The sequence below is a fragment of the Lissotriton helveticus genome, chromosome 1_2 (assembly GCF_964261635.1).
Source record: "Lissotriton helveticus chromosome 1_2, aLisHel1.1, whole genome shotgun sequence".
Lineage (NCBI taxonomy): Eukaryota > Metazoa > Chordata > Amphibia > Caudata > Salamandridae > Lissotriton > Lissotriton helveticus.
In genome coordinates, this window is record NC_136058.1 from 454782804 (window position 1) to 454802431 (window position 19628).

The window sequence follows — 19628 nt, forward strand, 5'->3', positions numbered from 1 at the left end:
TGGTTGGATCATCCACACTGAGCATGCGCAAAAGAAGAACCGCGCGCATGGTGTGGCTCCAATCTGCCGGTGAGCATGCGCGGACGGTTAGTGCCTTTGGATGACGAGCCTGAGTCTCTTCTACGCATGCGCTGACGGTTAGTGCCTTCAGGTGACGAGCCTGAGTCTCTTCTGCGCATGCGTAGAAGCTTAGTGTGTCCATCACGTCCTCCCGAGTCTCTTCTGCGCATGCGCACGTCGCTGGGTACGTCCAGCGTTGGCGCCGGGGTCTCTTCTGCGCATGCGCCGGACCGAGGCTGACACTGGAGGCCTCAAACCTGACCCTGACCCTTCAGTGCGAGGCCTCTGAGCAGAGAGCGGCGACCATGAGAGGCCGAGGAGGGCAGCCGAGCCCGGGGGAGGTGAGTGCACACCCGGGGGGCGCCCTGGGCCTCGCAGCAGCAGCTTCAAAACTTCAAAAACTCTCACTTTTAATTTATTTATTAATTAATTTATTTATGCGTCTTAAATGTTATTTAAATGTTACAAAAACCTCTAACCTTGCAGTCAGAAAAAAAAGAAAATCCGGAACTACAGGGTTAAATAAGCAGCAATTTGTCAGAAAAGATAAGCTGACATTTGACCTCTGGGTGGGGGGGGGGGGCAGGAACCTTCAAAAACTCTCACTTTTAATTTATTTATTTACTTATTTATTTATTTATGCTTCTTAAATGTTATTTAATTGTTACAAAAACCTCTAACCTTGCAGTCAGATAAAAAAAAAGAAAATCCGGAACTACAGGATTAAAGAAGCAGCAAAAGATCAGCTGTGTATTTTTCTTATGGGCTTTTATGGTCATTTTATATGCGCCGAATAAAGCTTCATGAGTTGAATTGATGAGCTGACATTTGGCCTCTGTCTTTGAACGAGATCAGCTGCAGCCCTGCGTCACCCCGGCTTGCACGGGGCTGGGAGTGGAAACATCCTTTACCACGCGGATTTTACTCCGCTAGGCTTTAACAACGCGTCCATTACAATGCAAGTCGTTACCACGGCTGGGAGTGGGGGCTCACTGTGCTCTGGTGTCGTCCTGTTATTCATTGGAAGTGGTTGAACTGGTGACCTGGGTCATCAGCTTTGCTCTGTCTGCAGGATATCTGTCTGGAAGAACCAAGGTGTGCTCCAGCCTCAAACCTCAATCAATCAATCAATCAACGAAATTTGTATAGCGCGCTACTTACCCGCGGGTCTCAAGGCGCTGGGGGGAGGGGGGTCCGCTACTGCTCGAACAGCCATGTCTTGAATTGCTTCCTGAAGGAGAGATGGTCCTGGGTCAGTCGTAGGTGGGTGGGGAGGAAGTTCCATGTCTTGGCTGCCAGGTAGGAGAAGGACCTTCCTCCGATGGTGGATTTGCAGATTCTTGGGGCGAGGCTGGCGGATCGGAGCTGGCGGGTGGGTGTGTAGAATGTGAGGCAGCTGTGGAGGTATTTGGGGCCCAAGTCATGGAGTGCCTTGTATGCGTGGGTGAGGAGTCAGAACGTGATCCTCTTGTTCACGGGGAGCCAGTGCAGGTCTTTCAGGTGGGCGGAGATGTGGTTGTGGCGAGGGATGTCCAGGATGAGTCGTGCTGAGGCGTTCTGAATGCGCTGGAGTCTTTTCTGTAGTTTGGCTGTGGTTCCAGCGAAGAGGGCGTTCCCGTAGTCCAGACGGCTGGTGACGAGTGCCTGGGTGACCGTCTTCCTGGTTTCGGTGGGGATCCATCGGAAGATCTTTAGGAGCATGCGCAGGGTGTTGAAGCAGGATGACGAGACGGCGTTGACTTGCTTGGCCATCATGAGGGAGGAGTCCAGGATGAAGCCCAGGTTGCGTTCGTGGTCCGTTGGCTTGGGGGCGGTGCCCAGGGCAAGGGGCCACCGGGAGTCGTCCCAGGCAGAGGGAGATGGTCCGAGGATGAGGACTTACGGTGTCGAAGGTTGCCAAGAGGTCTAGGAAGATGAGGGCAGCAGTTTCCCCATTGTCAAGCAGGGATCTGATGTCGTCGGTGGCTGCGATGAGGGCGGTGTCAACCTCTCGCGTTCTGTTGACGATGCGGCCCATGCCATGTTTAATCCCAATATCTAATCCTGAAATGTTAGTCCTTAAAGGAGGAAGGGGCCCAATACTTTCCACGAGGCCACTCGGGCTACTGGACCATCCCTTCCTCACTGTTCTTTCAGCCTGGTTTGTGGAATGTAAACACCACATACATATGTACATATTTATTCAAAAAGTTGTCAGAAAAAATGGGGAATAGCTAAAACTCCTAAAAGAAGCTATAAAAGTATAAAACCATTACCCATACTGGATTTTTTTTTCTCCAGAGTTTTATATAGCGCGAACTAGACCCGAACCGAATCGGGTATCAGAGCGCTTTACATAGCACCAGTTACGTTACATATTACATGAGGACACACATTCATTTTTAGGCATGGGGAGATTAAGTGATTTGCCCAGAATCACAGGAGGTTTTGGCGTCGATACCGAGACTCGATCCCAGTTCTCCAGGTCCGAGGTCGAGCGCCCTAGCCGGCCCCAGTAATTATGTGATTCTCATTTACTGGACATTTGTTTCTGTTGTGGAGGGATTCCAAAATGTTCCAAAATTAGTTTTTGTTTGCTGAAACTTGTATAATAGTCATGTGTTCGGTTTTAAGCGAGTTTTGGATTTCTCAAGTTGCCGCTGAAGGCGTTAATCTTGACTTAGAGTTGCTTGAAAGTGGGGGAGTCACGTCTTCTTCTGCTATCTTTTGAAACTGTGAACACTTGAAAACGCTAGTCTTTGTGACCTATGGTGTGCTAGATTGAACTCTGTGCTCTGATGCTTCCTCTTCCAGGCCCCGCTGGCGTTCTGCGATGTCGCCGCTTGTTTCTCTGACGAGGAGTGGGAGCTGCTCCAGTGCTGGCAGAAGGAGCTGTACAAGAAGGTCATGACGGAGATCCAGCTGGCCTTCAGCTCTCTGGGTGAGATGACGCTGGCACGCTTAGGGTACCCGTATGTACTGTACGAAGAGCCCTGCTCAAGATGTGCGGACATTTCTGTGTTTTTTTATAAGAATAGATTACTTTATACTCCCTCACCATTCTGTTTCATGTTTTCATCGTGTATCATGTTTAGATGAGGCATATCAGGCTGCATCCATGTTAGAATTTAACCCGTTTGCTGCTTCGAACGTTCAGCGCCAGTGCTGAACGTTCGAAGAAACGGGTGCGGCCGCGTCAGCCGTTGGACGTGCACAGCACTAGGGAGGTAGCTTGTGCGACGTCCAACGGCCGACGGCAGCAGCGAAGGGGTTAAGGATGACCAGTTACTAAGATTTAAACCTTCCTTTTAGTCTATTCGGCTTATAGACTACACAGAAGGTTTAAATGTTTCCCGACGTGACAGGAGGAGACGAGTTCAAAAGGCTCAGTGGCTCCCTGACGAAGAGCAATTAAAGCTCGAAATGCATTGGAGCGTGGAATATGAAGCGTTATGAAAATGAGTAATGTTTCAAAAATATGGAAGATGATAAGATGAAAAGTGAAAGAAAAGTCACATGCAAACATTTATATCCTCAACAGAGGATTGATGGAGAGTGCACATTGAGGGATGCAACCAAAATGCTTTGGAAGCACTATTTAAGGAGAAATAAGGCGCACTTTCTGCGATACCGACTGGAGATATATACATGTTAGAGCTCTAACACCGCACAAGTCAACACACATAAAACAGCTATAACCTTAGTAGCTATTCACATCGCTCTCCAGTTAACCTCCATGAATGGAATTCAAGAACCTCAAGCAGATGCTGGAGGGGTTGCAACTCAGCAGGGACCTTCATTTATTTGCTCCGGACTTGCACAAAAACTCAGATCTGGTGGTGAGAAGTTCACAACACAACAGAAAAACTCTTTCAAGACAAAACTACCAGACTTTTCACATACATGATTCTTGACCTACTGAAAAAAATACTTTCTTCTTACAGTCCCACAGGGTTAAGCAAATCTTGCTGGCACTACTAGCAGCGAATAAGATGGCGATAGCACAGTAGGGGAGAAGAAAATGCCCTCAACGAAGGATTGGCTGCATAGGGTAAAAATAACACTCACTCTCTCTTATGCCACTGTGTGCTTGTACCCTGTCTGGCAACCCTGCCTAGACTGTCGCCAGGGTTCAGTTCAGGTCAAATAACTTTATTTTGGCCACCAGGGCCACAAAAGCACCAACAAAATTAAAATGAAGAATAATTAATAGAAACATAGTAAAACAATGTACAAACAATTGCAAAATTAAAAAAACAGATAAAAAAACTAAAACAGTAATTTACAAAACGTACATATAGATAAAACAGCAAAGTGGCAGCTAGTAAAAAATACAAACAATTCCAGACACGTACAGGGAGGGAAAGCACATTCTTTCTGATCACCCAAATAGAACCCAGGAATGTGGCAACAGCCGGACGGCAGTCCGCCCTGAGAATGCGAAGTGCAGCAGAGTTGTTGTGTTCACTTAGCAGCCTGCATATGGGAGCCAGCCAGGTCCTACTGGCGGAGGCATAGGCTGGACACAAAGAAATGTGCACAACATTCTCCCCTGCTGAACTACGGGCCAGTCACAGAGCCCCCCCCCCACTCAAACTCGTATGTAAGTGCTTACAAATACTGACAACAGTAGCCACACAAAGTCCCAGTTAAGGCAGAAAAGTCCCAGGTCCCTTTGAATATAGAAATACGCAAATGACGCTCTATAACGGTCCCTTTCACCAAGAATCAACATTTCCCTCGGGTTTTTATTTTTACCACCTCCTAAAATGACTTTTCGACTCGATACAAATTAGCTATTTCGAAGGGCCGTGCTGTAAGAAGTGATCCCATACGAGATGTACCAATGTTTTGTAACGAACATTCATTGCAAAACAACGAAACATGACAGACTCCTGAGGTGGATGGGAATGTATTCTCAAAAGGGGCCTAGGCCCCCTGGAACCCTTTCTTGTTTATGATTGTAAAATAACAGTTTGTTTGGTAGTAGGCAGTGGTCCACGAGATGACTAAAAACTCTCAAACATATTCAGCTCACATAAAAAAAATCTTCTTTTTTTAAAGACTGCTGTTCCAAAGGTGATCCCAGACATGGTGGTCTGCTGACCCTGCCATTCCTCCATCCCTGTGATGGCCACCATTGGAGCGAGTCGCAGTTTTCAGTCTATTCATTAATAGACGTTCATGAGTCGGATTGCAACCCACTCCGAATTGGAATTTAGTGAACTGACCTAGTCGTATATTGGTCGGTTCACTGCATTCTTTACTGGTCATGAAAATACTGGTCTCAAACTTTGCGATTAGAAGGCCGGGGCCTTAAGTCAGCTGCTTCCCTCTAGCATCTGAAGGTAGAGGCTCGTGGCCTTCAACACTAGTGGGCCCTCCGTGTGTGCCTTCTCTGACTTTGGGTTGGCAGATGTTAAAGAAATGACTGCAGCTCAGGCTAGATAGCAGATGCACTGGGGCGGCGGATTATTAATGCAGCCAGGGTTGGCCGGTAGCATCGATAACCTGGAGACTGGCCCAGGAATTACACTTTGGGGCCTGTACTTTCTTTCCTCCCAATTATCACTGGTACATTTTGTTTCATTCTACTTTGTCTACCTCCGAGTTCCTTCACAGCAATGCTTCTGGTGTATTTTGTCGCATCACAATCGCTTGAATTAATAATATTTCTCTTTTCATTACAGGCCCCCTGATTGCCAATTCTGTTTTTTCATTAAGACCAAAGGAAAAAGAAGACTCGTGCTCTAAAGATCTTGAAGATGTAGAGAAAATGATCAATGTTGACCTGTCCGCAAGTGAGTAGGAGAGAAAGAAACTTTTTCGATGGGATGTGATGGAGGGTTTATTTATTTATATTCTTATATAGTGCAGGACTCGACCCCCGAATGGGTATCTCCGCGCTTGCGCTTTGCTACAGATGTTCAACTGGTTTATAAGCTGAGAGGTGTCTAGCAGTTAGGAGGTCGAATATAGGTAAGTTTTTAGAAGCTTCCTAAAAGATTGGAAGTTTTAGGGTAAGTGGAAGTGAGTTCCAGAGAACGGGACCTTTGTAGGATAGAGCTCGGCCTCCCTGCCTAATCTTAGGGACCTGGAGCAGCTGTTGATTACTGGAGCGCAAGAGGCGTCCAGGGCTGTAGGGAATGAACTTGTCAATTAGATATTTAGGGCCTGAGCCAAAAAGACATTTGTGTATGGTGCAGCAGGTTTTAAATTTGACACGCTGCCGAACAGGCAGCCAGTGGAGTTTGTCCAGAAGGGGACGTGAGGGAGTCCTGGGCAAAGCGTTGAGAACCAGTCTCGCCGCAGTATTCTGGACCACTTGTAATCTGTTAAGTTGTTCCTCATTGGCTGAGATGAGCAGGCCGTTACAGTAGTCCAGCCTACTGACTACAAGGGTCTGGACAAGAGTTTTTCTGTGACAGTCAGGCAGAAATGGAAAGACACGCAGGGTAGGGTTCTTAATGACTCGGAGTGGCGTAAAGTATTGCAATATCCTGGGAAAACCTCCCGAACACTCGACTGAAATATATACAATTTAATTATATCCATATGACCTACATGACACTGCATCGGCTCAATGTGACATGACACCAGCCCCAACAATCAATCCATCCATCCACCAGCCCCAACAATCAATCCATCTATCCACCCACCCATCCACCAGCCCCAACAATCCATCCACCCATCCACCAGCCCCAACAATCAATCCATCTATCCACCCACCCATCCACCAGCCCCAACAATCAATCCATCTATCCACCCACCCATCCACCAGCCCCAACAATCAATCCATCCATCCATCCATCCACTAGCAAAACGTCTGGCGTTGGCAGGCCAGCGTTTCTTTTTTCACATTTTTGGGGGAATAAATATATGCAAAAGACATAGCAATAGACATTAAAAGTGCAAATGTAATAAGTAAAGCTGTTGTTGCCTAAAGGTTATGCACGTACGTTTTCACGAGTGCAGAGTGCAGAGTGAATGCAGAGTGTGAGTGAGTGCTGCAGAGTGTGAGTGAGTGCTGCAGAGTGTGAGTGAGTGCTGCAGAGTGTGAGTGAGTGCTGCAGAGTGTGAGTGAGTGCAGAGTGAGTGCAGAGTGAGAGTGAGTGCTGCAGAGTGTGAGTGAGTGCTGCAGAGTGTGAGTGAGCGCAGGGTGAGCGCAGATTGAGCGCAGAGTGAGTGCAGAGTGAGAGTGAGTGTAGAGTGCAGAGTGAGTGCAGAATGAGTGCAAAGTGAGAGTGAGTGCAGAGTGAGTCCAGGTGCAGAGTGAGTGTGAGTTCAGAGTGAGTGTGAGTGCAGAGTGAGTGTGAGTGCAGAGATAGTGTAGAGTGAGTCATAAGTCATAAGTCATAAAATTTGTATAGCGCACTACATACCCAGAGGGGTTTCAAGGCGCTTAGGAAGGGGAGGAGGATTATTTGTCAAATATCCACGTTTTAAGCTGCTTTCTGAACGCTAGGTGATTCTGGGTGAGGCGAAGGTAAGCGGGGAGTGAGTTCCAAGTTTTGGCAGCCAGGTATGAAAAGGATCTGCCTCCCATGGTGGTCTTGTTGATGCGAGGTACAGTGGCGAAGGCTTGGCTGGAAGAGCGAAGTTGGCGGGAGGGGGTGTAGAAGGACAGTCGAGAGTTGAGGCAATCTGGTCCGATGTTGTAGAGTGATTTGTGTGCGTGGGTTAGCAGTCGGAAAGTGATCCTCTTATTGACGGGTAGCCAGTGGAGGTCTTTAAGGTGATCAGAGATGTGTTCGTTGCGTGGGATGTCTAATATGATCCTGGCTGAGGCGTTTTGGATTCGTTGGAGTTTCTTCTGGAGTTTAGCGGTAGTACCTGCGTAGAGGGTGTTTCCGTAGTCCAGTCGGCTAGTGACTAGAGCGTGGGTGACTGTTTTCCTTGTTTCGGAGGGGATCCAGCGAAATGTTTTTCTGAGCATGCGAAGAATGTTAAAGCAGGAAGATGATACGGCGTTGACTTGTCTGTTCATTGAGAGTGAAGAATCCAGGATGACGCCAAGGTTCCGTGCGTGGTCTGTCGGGATGGGTGCTTTTCCGAGGGCTTCCGGCCACCAGGAGTCGTCCCATGCAGAGGGGGATGTACCTAAGATGAGGACTTCTGTTTTGTCTGAGTTCAGTTTCAGACGGCTTTGTTTCATCCATTCGGCGACTTCTTTCATTCCTTCGTGTAGGTTAGTTTTGGCGGTGCTGGGGTCCTTGGTGAGAGAGAGGATCAGTTGAGTGTCGTCCGCGTAAGAGATGATGTTGAGGTTGTGTTGGCGGGCGATGGCCGCGAGGGGGCTCATGTATACGTTGAATAGGGTGGGACTGAGTGAGGATCCTTGAGGTACGCCGCAAATGATTTCAGAGGCCTCGGACTTGAATGGTGGGAGGCGGACTCTCTGGGTTCTTCCGGTGAGGAACGAGGTGATCCATTCGAGTGCTTTTCCTTGGATTCCGATGTTTCTGAGGCGTTGTAAAAGGGTGCTGTGGCAGACTGTGTCGAAGGCTGCGGAGAGGTCGAGGAGGATGAGGGCGACTGTGTCTCCATTGTCCAGTAGAGTTCGAATGTCGTCTGTTGCAGCGATGAGGGCGGTCTCAGTGCTGTGTTTGGCTCGGAAGCCAGATTGTGAGGGGTCGAGTGATTTGTTGGCTTCGAGGAAGGCGGCGAGCTGGTTGTTGACGGCTTTTTCGATGACTTTGGCCGGGAATGGAAGAAGCGAGATGGGGCGGTAGTTTTTGAGTTCGGTGGGGTCTGCTGTTGGTTTTTTCAGAAGGGCGGTGAGTTCAGCGTGTTTCCAGTCTTCTGGGAAGGTAGCGGAGTTGAAGGAGCAGTTGATGATGCAGTGAGTGTGACTGCAGAGTGAGTGTGAGTGGAGAGTGACTGCAGAGTGAGTGTGACTGCAGAGTGACTGCAGAGTGAGTGTGACTGCAGAGTGACTGCAGAGTGATAGTGACTGCAGAGTGACAGTGTGTCAGTGTGTGAGTGTGCAGGGTGAACATTGTGAGTGTGCAAGGTGAGCAGTGTGTGAGTGTGCAGGATACGAACGCTTGAACTAAGTCCACCACACACACATACATAAGACCACACACATAAGACCACACACACACCACACACACCAGTCTCTCACCACCACACACTCACCTCCACTCACCACCACACACTCACCACCACACACTCACCACCACACACACTCACCACCACACACACTCACCACCACACATACTCACCACCACACACACTCACCACCACACACACTCACCACCACACACACAACCACACACACAACCACACACCACCAGCCGTCAGTGCACGCTTTCACCGCACCAAGCACACACAACACCAGCCGTCAGTGCACGCTTTTACCAGGCACACACACCTCCAGTCGGCAGTACATGCTTCCACCTAGCACACACACCACCAGCCATCAGTGCACACATCAATTGTTAACGCATCCACAATAAACTACTGTACCAGTATGGTGCAATTTACTTTTAAACATATTCATCTAAAGCGCAGCATAAAACCATTGATACTATTCCAATCCAACCCACATATTTCTACTACACACCACCTGCACACACTCCATAAGACATGGATAAAACACATTGCCATTTACAATGCCATTAGCTCTAACTCAAATAAATCCGAGACCTATTGCATTTCTAATGCTTGTTTATTGCTGGGTTTGCAGATATTGCATCAATTGGTTCACCGAAAATTAAAACTGAGGATGACTCGTACTCTATCGATCACCTGGACTTCGAGAGAAGAGAGCGCGTACCCAGCGGTTCAGGTGAGTGAATTCGTCTGCATGGATGCTCCAAGTGAAAGAGTATCAGAAAGCAATAAAAAGAGATTCAATCTATCCACTCATATTGGTAATAGGCAGGATCAGTCTGCCCTGGAGTGTGTCCCATTCATAAACCTCGAATGGAAACTGTCCCTCCACCTGTTATAGCGCTGACGGCCATCGCCAGGGACTCAGTACATAACACCAGATGTCTACAAAACGTCCTAGGTCAAGAAATGGTGGGGAGAGATATGAGAAACAATAGCAACGAGGCTAACGTATGAAACAGATAAAATGCGAATATTGTATCAAAAAATTGAACGTAACACATGGAACGACTTCAGCTTCGATACAGATTCTCATTTCTATTTCTGTCAGTTGCACTAAAAGACTAAAGTAGAGACTTAATGTAGGAAACCCCGATTTATATTTGTCCTGGTACCAGTCACTTAATGTTATTGTCATTGGCAAAAATGAAATCAAGGGTAAGTGGCCGTTTTATAGACGCCGTTTAGGTTCTGCTGTACTGGATCAAGAACATTTTGTCTTTTATCCATCTCATGTTTTGTCACTGTTGGACTTGGCCCTCTCTGCAGGGTCATCCCTGAACTTTTTGCCTTCCTCCAATATTCTCTCTGACCTGTGTTTGTTGGTTTAATGACTCTGGGCACTTTACCACTGCTGACCAGTGCTAAAGTGCATATGCTCTCCCTACTGTAAAATGTGTACATTGATTGGTTTCCATGGTTGGCTTGTTTGGTTTACTGTCAGTCCCCAGTAAAGTGCACCAGGCGTGCCAGGGCTTGTAAATGTCAATGCTGCTAGTGGGCCTGCAGCGCTGGTTGCGCCACCCACAGAAGCAGCCTTATAAAATGTGTCTAGGGTCTGCCATTGCAGAACCTGCGTGCAGTCCGGTACTGTCATGCTGGCTGGGCAAGTGCACAACTTGCCAGCCTCTAAACCTTCCCTTTACTTCATGTGAGTCACCCCTATCGTAGGCCCAAGGGCAGGGTGCATTGTAAGCATAAGGTAGGACAAGACCTGATGTGTGTGGCATGTCCTAATAGTGAATTACAGCCATTTTCGTTTTTCACTATTGTAAGGCTACCTGTTCTCATAGGCCAGAATGGGCTGCAGGAATTATTACACCCTATAATCCCAGCAGGCTCAGGGAACATGGTAGAAATTCAAGTTTAGTATGCCTGAACTCAGGATAATAAAATACTTCTTTTAGTAAAGTTTATTTTAATACCCTGTGTTTGCAAATGCTACTTTTAGAAAGTTAGCATTTGCTTGCCTGACCATTTCAGCCCGCCTCTGCCAGGATGTGTCTCTGCTGTCTGGTTTGTGGGAGTGACAGGGCTGGGGAATTCCAGGGGACAGTCTGGACTGCCAGGTGGTGAATGGAGGGATTACCCCCAGGCTAGGTGGGAGGAGTGCCCCTTGACTTTGAAGAGGGCTGTGCTCTGCCCCCACAATGCTGGCTCCACCTCCTGCGGAGCGTCTGCTGTCTCTGCCCTGCACCCTGAAAGGAGAATGCAGCTTCCTCTAAACAAAGTGCTCCAAAACTGGGCTGAACCAGGCTCAGCCCCCCTGGCCTGCAAAGACAAAAGAAACTGCGTATAAAAGTAGGAGCCCTTATTTTGGTATATTCTGCCAGGTTTTAAAGGAGGAAGATGTGCTGTGTTTGTAAGTGGCACGGGCCCTTTGTTGGTATTTGGAAGGGTCGTGGATCTGGATTGCGGAGCGGTTAAGGGATCTTTTGTATGAGGCACTGAAAACACTCGACAATGCTTTGCCTCTTTAATAAACAACTATTTAACTCACATTGGGCGCATTAATCTTTACATTTTCCTTGGTGGTGGCCGAGACTGGGCCCAAATAATACATCTACCTTCATCACCAAAAATGTTGATGTCTCCACTTTGTTTTTTGGGGACTTTTGTGTATCATTCGTGTTCGCAAGCCGTGCCTCACAAGTGAGGTACCTTGTTTATCAGGAGAAGTGTGGCACACGGAGTAGTGCAACAAGTGTTATTATGAATTGAATGTCTCTCCATAATGTGAGTGAGTGTGCAAGAAAGATCACGTTTTCCAAATTACCCTCTGAATCACATGATGGTGTGGGCGGCCTAAGCTCAGGCTTCTCCTAGTAACCACCATCCCTAGAATTAGTATCTGGGACACATTTAAAAAATGCATAGAGGCCACTCATTTTTCATCCATTAATTTCCCAGTTTGAATTGAAGCGTGGCGGGGACACAGTGAAATATCATTATAAGCTGCAGCTCAAATGTTGTGGACAACCAACAAACGCTATATAAACCTGCAATGAGAAGGGTCTAACGGACGTAACCATGTATTGCTTTTGTAAATGTGCAATTGAGGTAAACAATTACAGATGAAAACTTGAGCTATTTCTATTTTTTCCATTATTTTTTATTTTAATTAAAAAAAAAACCTGTTGCTGAATTTGTGATGTCTAGTTTTCAGAAATGTATAGCTTTCCGGGTTCACCCGTGGCCTTCACATCTTTCTCCACCGTAAATTGCAAGTGGGTGGAAAGCTCATAAAAAGCGAAAATGGACCATCCCTTGGAGAAGTTAACATACTGTGGTATTATTTTGTCTAACTTTGGTTGTACCTGAATGCTGGGAAGTTAGTGATCTTGCAATTCAAACCTTTTGTTGATGTCCCTTAGTGCAGGGGGGGATGTTTGGAAGGCTTAAGTGTGAAGTTCCAGAAACATAAATGAAAGGACTTATCACAGGGGAGAAAATTCTTAGCAGCAAAACGGCTAAAGGCGAAACCAACCCATATGTTTGTTTTCACAAATTAAGTATTTATTGGGCATATATCATTGACTTATCTGGTGAACACATATCTGTGTAATATAATTAATTTAAAATAAGAATAATGATAAATTATTTTGTGCAGATGAGTGAATTAGAGCCTCAAATGATTCCATGTGATCTTACACACAAAAGTGTAAAGCGCGGCTGTTGTCTTACTTTGACAGGTCACGTGACTGCTGATTCCGATGTGTTATTCACGGGAAACGACTTCATGGAGGATATGCAAGTTACATCTGTGAAGGAGCAAGGCGGCAGCCCCGGCACAGGTGAGCGTTGTGTGTCACCTGCAGAGTGGATGCCTGCTAAGATGAAGGTCCTGCCAGATCCTTCTTGGCCCACCGAAGAGAAAGGTCTGTCTCACAGGCCCCGCGGAGCTGAGAGAAGGAGCACGAGGCCCGTAGCCCCTCGCTCAGACTGTACCTGAAGGAACACTTATATATAAACCTGCTCTCAGCAGACTCTAGTGTACGAGGGAGACGGGTCATCGGTCACTAAAACAAAGACGTGCACGCGATGGAGTCTTTTAGGTGCTGTTCAACTGGGGGTCATTTTAATTCCAAAATGGCTGCTAATGACTTCATGGGAAGCCGTAATCTATAACCAGATATGGAGTCAAATGGATTGTTAATTTTTATCTCCTGAAAGCGACACTACAACACTCCTCATACTGCAGTACTTCACGTAATGAACTATCAGACACCAATTTTCTAACCCAGGGAATTTACGACATCAGAAGATGGCCGCCATCTCTTACAGACGTGATTGAGTGCACCTCTGTTGAAGGTGATCGTTTGGGGCTGGTCTCTTAAGAACCTGGCCCCGTGCACCATGAGTATAACTCAAGATCCTTAGTTAAAGGTTGGATGGTGTTGACTCTTGAGAAGGATGAGCCTGTTGCCACTCACTGAGATCAGGTGCGCTGCGGAGACGCTCCGCTGACGTGGAGAGGAGAAGTGTAATATTAGGATGAAATTTATGACGGATGAACCAAGTAAGGGATCCAGTGAGCTGTTCAGGGCATTTAGCCGAATATAACTGGATTGCTTCTGGACTGAACCATCTACTTAGAATAAGTCAAGGTGTCAGAAAGGGAGACTAAACCGCCTGATAACCTACCGTCTGACAGCGAAGCTCATGACTGCCATGGAAACAAAAGGCTCCAGGTTCAGGATGATAAATACAACATCCTCTGCATCCAGGCCTTTTAATATATGTATTGCTGGCAGGCACCTATTATTTGGGGCCTTAATAAGCCATTATCTGCTCCTCAGTCCAGCATTACGTTGACTTGCCGTTTACAACTGTTGGAACGCAGTGCAATCTCTGCGAGCGCACAAACTAACCTAAAGCTAATAGGTTAGTAGTTAACAACTACAAAGTTCCTTATTAATTCTTTTGAGATGCTCCTCAATCTAGGTTTGAAAGAGCGTGTTTAGTTTTTTTGTAAAAGACTCTTTACCCACCAGCCTGTTTGGTGGCTTGCGTCATCATTCTAGATACCTAGCGCATCAAGAGTCTGCCTTTGTCGCCTAGTTACAGTTTAGCGTTTTTTTAAGGGGGTGTTGATTATCTTAAATGAGAAAAAGAGTTGAATTAACATTTTCTTTTGATTTACCCACCAGTGTGGTCTACTAATAATGGCATCCGTAGACAAGGATTAAAAGCAGTGGTGGATGCGTTGTGAGAAACCAACGGATTCTCTCATTCTTGGTCTGGGTCGACATGTTTTTTTTTGCTCCAAGATGGCCAACTGGTAGGGAGCTCCGTCTGGAGGCTCCCAGGGCTAGGGATCGCCATTGGCGCAAATCCTGTCGAAATCCCAGCCTTCGTCCCCCCACTCATGAGAACCGGGGATAAACATAGGGGCCAACGCAATCGGAATCTAGCGCCCCCAGCAGGATCGAGGACAGAAAAAGAAGCTGCAAAGCTTACCAGAACATGCAACCCACTCCACCTGCTCAGCCTACCTCGCGAGCAACCCCTGCCTCGCGCTGGGTAGCGCCTAGGTGGTTCAGTGGGGACATCGGCGCCACATCTTGTGCTGCATCGCGCACCTCAGCGCAGACTGCTTCTGGGCATGCCTCATGCCGACAAGGAGTCCCGGGGGAGAGTGCGGCTCCCAGCCCTCTGGACGCTGCTGCACCGTGTGCTGCTAGGCGGGGGCGGGCGAACATGTGCCCTCGCTTCGACTGCAGCAATCTTGTGCGGGCCACCTCCTGAGTGATCTTGCCTCGACTGCGGCGATCCTGTGAAGCCATCTGCTGGGTGGCCATCCGCCACCACTACATCGTAAAGGTTCTGCTGAGTGCACTGCTTCTCTCCGCACCTCATTGCAGCCCGGGAGCCCATGGTGGATAGCTGATAAAAGTGAGCGTGAAGGTTATGGAAAGCGTGGCGGGAGAGGGTGCGATTCCAGGCGCTCCCAGCTCTGGTGTGGATGGGTGAGCGTAATGGGCCGGGCACTATAGTGACCCACCTCTTAGCTTGTTATTTCCTCGGAGTCAAGTCACCTGGACAACATGGCTGCTAACGCAACTGGCCCCTCAAGCCTGTAATACCTGCCTCGGCCTAAGGATTGCTCCACCAGAGCTTGAGGCACCTTGTGGGGCTGCTGGAGCTGCCCTTCTCCCCCTGCACTACGGCCCTAAAATACGTTTTTTTGTCAGATTTCTCCCTTTTGTTTTTGAGCTTCTTCATAGTATGAAGGCTTGGGCTACCTCACAACAGGCATCGAGCTACGGCTACTTCATCAGTGTGATTTCCACCAGTCGCCAGCCTCGGCCTACTCTTTGCGTTACCGCTTCAATTGAAATGCTCTTTGGGCTACTTTGGTAGGATCTCCACCAAATACCAGGCTCTGTTTTCTGTTTGGGCTCCCTATGCGGCTGAATGACATTGGGCAGTGCTCTAAATAGGTTTTCTACCAATCACAGCTCCTATTTGTGGCTCATCTTCAGCTGAAAGCACCTATGACAAAAGCGTAGATTTCGATGCCGGAACACAGCTAGGTAAAAACTTGGTACTGTGGACCTACACTGCTACCGGCCGCGCTCACTATTTTTCCATGCACGTACTGTCAATCACAACGTCAAGATATTCTGTTTACCGTATGCCAATACTGGCCTGATGTTTAATCATACTTCCATCTAAACCTGGTTTTGTCTACCTTACAACATTATTGGTTCGGTGCTTGAACCTGTCCACATCTACGCCTTGTATTGCACGACTGTATCATTATCCTATGTTTTTCACAGTGTTTCTAGACATGTACTGTTTCTTAGGCCTACAAGTTTTACTATACACAACACTGTTTTGATGATGGCACATGCTTCTGTATGAACTAGACTCTTGTCCGCCTTATGCCATTATTGGTTCGCGGCTTGAACTTATCAATGGTATTGTACGCCTGCATCATTACCATCAGCATTTATTGTGTTTCTGTGCATAGACTCTTCCATATGCGTACAGGCTGACTCTGCCCACCAGTATTGTCTTGTCTGCATACACTGTAATTTCATGTTGATGTTGTCTTTTGTCCACGTTGTGATCTTTACCTACTATACCTCGTATCAGCAGAAGTGTCCCTGCCTGTCCAATGCATGCTTTACAGGTTTACCCTGACGTCGTACCCATGTTATTAATTTATTCAGTATATCCATGCGCTCGAACTGCTTAGGCCTCCCCGGCAAACTGGCCTACAAACAAGTGCAAACAAGCGCAGACAGCATCGCCCCCATCAAACCACCCAACACCAAGAGGTCCAACAAACACGCCAATGAATGGAGAGACGAGGGCGCTCCAGTAGAGACCCCACGCACCACACCACACTAAAGTTCACCCTCAGAAGATATCACCGCTCCCTCAAAGAAGCCAAAAAAGATACCCTGGCCACTCGCATCGAAACCAGCAGCAGCCACTCAAAGGAACTATTCAACATCATTAGAGAGCTCTCTGCCCCCGCAGCCGTCAAAAACACAATCCCCGCACAGGACCTCTGCGACGCCCTGTTGAACCACTTCCAGAACTAGATAGCAGACATCTACAGCAATCTCAACGCTCAATCAATGGAGATCATTCCACTCGACTCCTGCCGACACCCCGCACAACCACCTCACCGACTGGACCCCCCTCAACACTGAGACCACCGCGACCAGCATGACTTCCTTACACTCAGGCACTCCGACAGACCCCTGCCCACACCACACCTTCAACCTAGGATGGAAGGACATCTGCCTTCCGCTCACTTACATCACCAATGCGGTCATCAACACCGCCACCGTCCCAGAAACATAGAAACTCACAGAAGGGAGACCCCTCCTAAAGAAACCCACCGCAGACCCCAACGACCTCAAGATTTAGCCCCCTCATCTCACTCCTCCCATTCCCTGCGAGGATCCTTGAAAAAGCGATCAACCACCAACTCACAGACAACCTCGATCCAACCACAGCACGGAAATGGCTCTCATAGCCTCAACAGACAATATCAGAACCATCCTCGACTGTGGAGAATCCGCTGCCCTTATCCTCCTCGACCTCTCTGCGGCCCCTGACACCGTGTCCCATCACATCCCGAACAACAGACTTCGCCACATCAGCATCAGTGGCAACATACTCAAGCGAATCACCTCATTTTTTCACAGGACGCTCACAAATAATTTGTCTACCACCCTCCACCTCCAAAGACAAGGACGTCATCTGCGGCGTCCCCCAGGACTCCTCACTCTGCCCCACCTTCTTCAACATCTACATGACTCTGCCGGCCGACATCGTCCGCAGCCACAGACTCAACGTCATCTCATACACAGACGACACCCAACTCAGCATCTATGTCACTGAAGACACCTGTGCCACCAGAACCAACTTCTGGAACGCTATGACCAACATCACTGGCTGGATGAAAAATAACAAAGACAAGACGGAAGTGCTCATCTTTGGAAGAAGCCCTCCCCTGTGATACGCTCTCGGACCTGCACCAACCCCCTCACCCCACCACCCACACGAGGAATCTGGGCATCGTCTTAGACAACGGGTTCTCCATGATGCGCCGGGTCGGCACAGTAACCTCCACAAACTTCCAGATCCTCTGAATGCTCTGGAAGATCTTAAGGTGGACCCGCCCAGCACCAGGAGAACCGTAACACCGGTCCTCACCACCAGCCGACTGGACTACGGAAATGCATTCTACGTCGGAATTACCACCCAGCTCCTGAAACGACTCCAGACAATCCAAAACGCACGGGCAAACTCATCCTTGATCTCCCAAGACAATCAAGCATCACTCCCCTCCCCTCAGAGACCATCACTGGCTCCCAATCAAGAAGAGATGCCACTTCAAACTACTAACTCACGCTTCCCAGGCCCTCCACAACCCATGACCGGCCTACATCATCCACTGCATGACTTTTCACCAGCCAACCAGCCACCTCAGCTCAGGCCACCTTGTCCTCGCACACGTCTCACACATCCATCGGATACATGGAGGAGGTCGATCCTTTTCCTACCGCGCTGCTAGTCCTGAAAAGACCTGCCCCTCCACCTCTGGACCTCCACCACCTTTGCCGACTTAAGGAGAGCACTCAAGACCTGGCTGTTCGATGAAACGGCTCATACTTAGCGCCTGGATTCTGCCCGGGATGATAAGCCATACTCTACAAATCCTGTTGATATGATAGGATATGATATGATATGATACAAACCCTACCTCAGCCACTAGCCATTGACACCTCGGCCATTAATGAACACGAGAAACACAGGTGCTACTGGGCCATCTAGGCACCAGTTACTGCACAGGTAACCCCCCCCACCAAATCCTCAATGACTTCCCCACTCCACGCATCTCTGACTCGCTACTCGTCTTAAGAAGTGCCCCCACTCCTCCAATAAAGACAACAGGCATTCCACCTAATCCATGGAACGACCCTCCGCTGCAACAGTCAATCATTTTGGCAGATCCCCTCCCCCGAGAAGGGCCCTAAATAGCCGTCTGTGCAATAGGACTATACACCAATGTTACACCGCAACTCCACCATGGAACGGTATGGCCCCAACTCATACCGTATTAGGTTCCCATGAAACCTCTGCAAAGCTGCTGCAAAAAATGTCAAGCACAAATTAATTAAATAGACACTAATAAATGGCATCTTCTACAGTCCTGCACACGGAGGTCTTAAAACGGACTTAATCTTCTATACTATGAAACCCGCCAAATGGAGAGAGATGTCCAACAGCACCTTCGCATAATTGGCACTACCAATGTCCCTTATGGAACTAAGCCCACTATATCCCAGAATGTCAACAGAGAATTGTCCATGACCATCTACAAAAACTGGAACATCCTAGTCCAAGCCTCTAAACAAAACCTAACCCTCTTTGATCGCCACTTCCCTAAGCTCTGTGCCGCCATGCCATCTGGTTCCACCTCCACCCCCCCACCTGGAGAGCCAAGTCCCCTCACCCTCTACTAGAGAACTAATCCATGCACCCTCACTTCCACCCAAGAATCCGTCTACTCTAAATCCTGCTTGCACTAACTCCATCCCTTTCAGCCCCCTCTATTGCCAGACAACCGAACAATACAGTTTGATTATCAGAATCATTCTTCCCCTACCCATCCCACGTCCTGGACTCCTCCCAATCCGGCATCCGAAGCAACCACAGCACGGAGACCGCACTCCTCGCTGCCACCGATGACATCCGCTCCCTCCTCGACCGAGACGAGAGCGCAGCTCCCATCCTACTGGACCTCTTGGCCGCTTACCACACAACCTCCCACTGCATCCTAATCATGCGACTCCAAAACGCCAGCATCGGCGAGAAGGCAGTGGACTGGATCCACTCTTTCCTTACCGGCCGGCCACAACGAGTCAGACTACCCCCCTTCCTTTCAGAATCTACAGAGATCAACTACAGAGTGCCCCAGGGTTCCTCTGTAAGCCCCACCCTCT

General features: G+C 48.3%; 1 protein-coding gene across 3 annotated transcripts in view; it reads left to right on the forward strand.

Moving 5' to 3' along the window:
- The first annotated feature begins 290 nt into the window (after positions 1 to 290).
- Positions 291 to 19628, forward strand: part of LOC144807720 (uncharacterized) — an 88946-nt gene continuing 69608 nt past the window's right edge. For 2 of the 3 annotated variants that reach the window (XM_078673380.1, XM_078673378.1), the window contains exons 1-5: positions 291 to 401; positions 2854 to 2980; positions 5730 to 5840; positions 9731 to 9832; positions 12849 to 12950. In XM_078673380.1, coding sequence (XP_078529506.1) covers positions 366 to 401; positions 2854 to 2980; positions 5730 to 5840; positions 9731 to 9832; positions 12849 to 12950 — 478 coding nt within the window. In that variant the 5' untranslated portion in view covers positions 291 to 365. The remainder of the gene's footprint in view (positions 402 to 2853; positions 2981 to 5729; positions 5841 to 9730; positions 9833 to 12848; positions 12951 to 19628) is intronic. The other variant, XM_078673381.1, reaches the window with a different exon arrangement.